At 36.5% G+C, this 5,891-nt stretch overlaps 1 protein-coding gene across 1 annotated transcript; it reads right to left on the reverse strand.

Annotated features, from left to right (window-relative positions):
* Positions 1-848: 848 nt before the first annotated feature.
* Positions 849-5,468, reverse strand: LOC134678401 (CDK-activating kinase assembly factor MAT1). The gene is made up of 5 exons (XM_063536970.1): positions 5,228-5,468; positions 4,807-5,103; positions 4,349-4,587; positions 3,454-3,632; positions 849-2,839 (listed from the first exon to the last, which is right to left on the reverse strand). Exons 1-5 carry the CDS (start codon positions 5,349-5,351, stop codon positions 2,740-2,742), a joined length of 939 nt encoding a protein of 312 aa, XP_063393040.1. The 5' UTR covers positions 5,352-5,468; the 3' UTR covers positions 849-2,739.
* Positions 5,469-5,891: the final 423 nt, after the last annotated feature.

Consider the following 5,891-nt stretch of genomic DNA (forward strand, 5'->3'; position numbering starts at 1 on the left):
GAGTTGGACTCGTGCACGAAGGGTTCCGTACCATTATACATTAATTACACAAACGGGTCTACAGCGATATAATTTCATTGTTTTTACCTTAATTTCCCATGTTTTAGCTGAGTTGCACCAGCAGTGGTCATGGAAAGACTGACATCCCTGCAAATGTCAACGGAGATATCAATAAGACACCACTTAACTACCCGAAATTAGCAACCACTCCGTACTATTACGCAAAAAACGGCAAAAAAAAACACGTTTGTTGTATGGGAGTCCCGCTAAAATATTTATTTTATTGTTTTTAATATTTGTTGTTATAGCGGCAACAGAAATACATCATATGTGAAAATTACAACTGTCTAGCTATCACGGTTCGTGAGATACAGTTTGGTGACTGACAGACAGTAATAGGGTCTCATTTTTACCCTTCAGGTACGGAACCCAAAAAGTGTTGTGAATCTTGTTACTCGACATGCGTTTCATAGCATTACCTACCTATTTAAAGGCTCTGTGATAGCTTTAAACTGAATAAACGTACCTATGGCTCCGCCATTTTGAGTTTTCCAAAACGAATTATCAACAAAAAAAATCTATTTCATTATCGAACCTATTTACTCACAAAATTTCATGAGAATCGGTTGAGAATTGCAACCTGTCGAGAACATTCGGGCATACTTACGAAAACATTTTTGCTCGAGCTGAAACGTAACCTACGCTAACGCTCGGTCAACAACCCTTTAAGCGTCAAGCAATAAAATATATGCCCTACGAAAATTATTTTCAACGCGTCTTGTTTTTCATAGTAGGGATGGCTCATTCATTCTGCAGGGGCGGCGAGGACGGCAATAATGAAATCAACGTTCAAATGCACTCAATGTATTACCAAACAACAATAACAACAACAACACACAGTAATTAAATAGCTTAACTAAGTATTTACACTTCAATAAGGGCCACTTGCACCATTCACTAACCCGGGGTTTAGCGGTTAAACCTTTGCGTTACCATGGTTACCAGTACAATTTGACACTAGGTTAACGATTTAACCGGTTAACCCCGGGTTAGTGGGGTGGTGCAAGTGGCCCTAAGCTAGTTTGGTGTACACTTATAATTGATAATTATTGAGTTAACTTACAAAATTGTTAACCCTTTGAACGCCACGCCTAACGTATTAGGGTATCGTCTTGGGTCGTCCCATTCGTTTTTCGTCAAGTTCTTAAATTAGTCCTATTCTGCTTTCGTCACGCATTCTACATTGAAAGCCACCGACGATTGTGATGAATGTAGAATGAGTGACGAAAGTAGAATAGGACCAATTTAAGAACTTGACGAAAAACGAATGGGATGACCCAAGACGATACCCGTATGAGGCAGCAGCGCGCAATCGTGAACCTTTGTTAGAGGCACGAAGGTTGATATTGGACTGTAGCTGCGCGCGTTAGTTGACGTCTTTAGCGGTTAAAAGGTATACAGGGTTACTTTTTTACCGGTACAATAAATTTTACCACATCATCGATAATAGATCACATAGCACAAATAAAAAAATTTTTTTTTTTATTTCGCAATAATTAATTTATCCTTCACCAATTTAGTAACATCTGGTTGCACTAATTACAAGGTGTCAAGTCAACGGTATGAAATCGCGCGCGATGACGTAAACAAACAGTTGCCAATTCGTGCGTTTGCTAATTGATGCGTAAGGCATCCACATTTTCTAGTACTTTAGCGGATAAGTTCGGGCATTGGTATTTTTGTTTTTTTGTTCCCAAATAGTAGTAACAAAGAATGCTGGTATTTTTTATTTTTGGCAACAATTACGTATGTTGATTTATTGTACTGGTAAAAAAGTAACCCTGTAGAATCTGAATTTTCTTATTACTCTTATTAAGATCGTAAGACTGATTTTTTTACAACTCGTTAATCTCAAATAATTTTAACTTTAAGTTCCCTGTAATAATGTGAAGGGATTGGACTCGTAATGTTCACTTAAGGTGAGGTAGGCTGCAACCGATATTTCAAATTGCGATAGGATGTTATATATCAAAGTTTTTTTAATAAACTTTTCGTATTCGAAATTGAAGAAGAGTCGAATAATATAGTCTTCTCCAAAACAATAGACGAGTCCAACGGAATAGTTTAATCAATGCTAAGGACTTTCTGCCATATTGTTAAAACTTAAAATGTACAGTCACCACACGGGATTGTTATACCATTTAGGGTTCTTGGTAAATTGCAAATTCTATAGCGCAAGTATTGATCAACCAATTTAGCTAGAAGGAGGAATTTAGGAATTTAATTTAGGAGCTATATGGCGCAATAATCGCGGAGCGTGATGGTACATTAAACAATGAAACTGACTTTAAATGATGTCCTCGTTTTGTATCTCTTTCTGCAGGTACGAGTAATTCTATTGAAAACAGCTCAAAAGCTACCTTCAATTCAAAAGAATCACCCTAAAGAAAGGGGCAACAATTATGACAAACTGACGTACCTAGGTCATACTATGCGCCTCGACAAAATGACTTGAAATCTTGAAGCTTGAGTTAAAGTTACTTTCTATAATTAACGTTCACAGAGTAGAGTTACGATTAATTTCTAGTTAGACAGTAGAAATTCTGTACAAAATAGTGTTACTACCTACCTACATACTCTAAAATAATTTATTTTTCTTTCTGTTTGTCCTCCATTGGAATGCAGCCTGTGATTAGATAGCTAGTCGAGTATGATGACAGTTTCGGTGGGGTCTCCGGGTCAGCTGGCATGGTAGAGGCCAGCCAGGGCGTCCTGAAGGGCACGCAAACACGGCAGAGTTGATGAGTAACCGCCAGCCTTCTCTGCTTCGTTCTCTGCTCTGTAAAAAGTTTTAAATAAAAATTTTACTTTGTATTTGCAATAGGTTTAGAGCTGTACACCAGTATACTCCACATCAACACTATTTATCAACACAAGTGGAAGTCCCTTTCTAACAAAAGCTGTCAAAAAGGGATTTCCACTTGTATTACAAGTTACAAGCTTATGATAAACAGACCCCAGGAATTATATTCAGGAGTTTGCAATTTTCTAAATATTTATATGTTCATTTATGCATGTGTATTATCTTCACATAGTGCCCATAACACTTAAATAGAATGAGACATACTAGTGTAAAGTTAAAGTGAAAAAAAAGGCAAAATGAAACTGCAGTGTATTACTTAAACCTTTTCAAGCCCTATTTCCCAACCCAAGCCCTTTATTCTCATACAGACTCATTCAAAAATTTCAAATGTATTAATTATCCTATAAAAAAAATGATCAACAGTAACTTAAATATATTAATACTGACATTACAATAAGACTAACAGATTCATCTAAATATTTTAGCAGTCAAAACTCTATCAGAAAGGTAGGCTAAAACACGGTTAAGAATGATTATTAAATCATAGCAATGAAACACTTAAATATTTACTCTCAACTATGAGTACATACCTAACATGTTGCAAGTATCCACCAGTAACAATCTCCTGAATGGTTGGGGCATCAGGCCCACATCGGTCTGGTATGACTGGAGCCTCATATTTGTACAGAGGGCCCTCTTCGAAGGTCGGTAATGGTTGCTGGCCACTGGCTCCTCTTGTGAACTTCACTCCAGAGGAGAAGTGAGTTACCTAAAAATGAGTAGTACATTACTATACATAGAGGCCGGGAAATTATGTATAGTGTCATATCATGGCCAGGCCGGAAAAACTACCAAAATTTACAAGAGCCTTATCTTGCAGTGTTCGAGATAAGAAAGCATCAGGAGTCTAATATAAAAATGTGATATCAATACTTCCTAACATGTTTCACACATTGAAAGTACTGTACTTTCAATTAAGAGTTGTTAAGCTATATAATTGCATCATAGCATATGATGAGAGAAACCCTAGATAAGTGGACAAAGAACCTTGTAGAGTGGTGCCCAAGATATAATAATAGAAAGAGTGGTCTACAAAAGTTTAGATGGTTGAATGATCTAACAATAACAGGAGGTAAATGGATGCAAACAGCAAAAGAAAGAAACAAATGGAAAGCTATGGAGAAGGCCTACCTACATCAAAGAATGAGTTGAAGTTAAAGTTATGAAACTGATTTAATATATAGTATGTAACAACTAACTTCAATAATAAAGGCTAATTACAATTACAGTCCCCATCAGATATATCGGAGCGGCCAAGGTGTTCACAATATCTGAACACGCACTCTAACGCCTTGACAGTACAGGCATGCTCAGATATTTATGAGCACCTTGGCCGCTCCGATATATCTGATGGCGACTGTACAACAGGCATAGTGTCCTTCAAAGTGTTAAGGATTCCCATTCACTTATGAACCAAATCCTCACCTTTGGCACAATAGGCACCACCTCAGCCTCCTGCTTATTGGCAATGGCATTTTGAGCAAATGTGTTCAAGATGTCTTTGGCATCACCGTCAGCAAACATCAACTCGTCAATCAAAGCCTCCTTCTCCCGAATCTTGGCCTTTTTAGCCTCTTGTTCGAGCCGGAGTATCTCTGATCGCTTGAGTTCCTCCATTTGTTTCTCAATTTCTAGTATTTCTTCAAGCTCTAATTCTTCCCGACCTGAAATAAGTAACAATTGTGTTATGATAATTGAAAATTAATTTACATAAATAAATTATAGCTCCTCTCCACCACACTGTTTGTTAAATTTTGACTGCAAAAGATTAAACACCTTACTGGCCTGAATTTGCTATGAAATGTTTCTTTAACTGTAATTTGTAAGAAAAGGATAGGTAAAACGTCTCTAAAGTTTTATGAATAAGGGGGCTAAGAACTTACCAATTTTTGCTTTGTTTTTATTAATAAGTTCTTTGTTTTCCTTCTTATACTGCTCAATCCTCTTATTAGTACCTACTACATCTATATTATTCGTTAAATTAAATATAATAGTTTCTATTTCTTCCAAGTAATCATTGTATTCTCTTAGAGTAGCAAAATCTTCCTCTTTTTTATTATAATCTTTCAATACGCGTTTTCTAATGTCTATTTCTTTTTCAACCATGGCATCTTCAAATAATTGAACACGGAAGTTGCTCCGTCGTAGTGGCACGTTGCAATCGGGGCAGGAACCGGATCCTTAAAATAAAATGAAAAAATACAAACACGTGAAGTTTTAAGACTATCCAGTGATACATTTTAATTAATTACACCACAAGTATATTTAATATTGCTATTTATGAGTAAAATATGAGTAAATTACCTTTCAAAAATAGTAGATCTACACAACTTTCGCATAAAGCATGGCCACAAACGTTTACCATCAATTTTAGCGATGGATTTCTATACTTAGTGGTTTTACAACGTGGACAAGCTTGGTCGTCCATGATGATGATCTCGTAAAGTTTATTATTGAAATTATATCACTTTTTTAAGTAGAAAACCGTACTCATACAATCAAACGAAATTGCAAGTCGGCGGCCGCGGCCCGAGAAAACAAAGCAATTTTTGACGGTTTGACTTTGACAGATGCAATGGCGCGGCACTTTTATGTAGTGGTGATGAACCGATAGATGAACACAATCTAAAACCAAAATTATCAAACGAGACACCCTAAATAAAAAAATGTTTCAAGCTTTTTTTTGGACCATTTTTGTACTAAAATTACAAATTGGTTGAACAAATTGTCCCTATTGACCAAGCGACAGCTAAGGTCTCCGTTAAAGCTTGGGCATCTATGCTTTCGTATGTCCGGATGTTCTACTCAACAGTTCAATTTTATTACAGTTCAGAATTGGCGCAGGTTAGTAATTATTATTATTAAAGTTGGACCAAGAAAAGTCTGTAAGTGCTAGTCAGTGCTAGTGTTATTTTAAAAGCCAAACTTCTGCGAAATTATGTCGTATAAATAACACTTGCCGTGCGTG

Source organism: Cydia fagiglandana, chromosome 2 (genome assembly GCF_963556715.1).
Source record: "Cydia fagiglandana chromosome 2, ilCydFagi1.1, whole genome shotgun sequence".
In the NCBI taxonomy this organism is placed as follows: domain Eukaryota; kingdom Metazoa; phylum Arthropoda; class Insecta; order Lepidoptera; family Tortricidae; genus Cydia; species Cydia fagiglandana.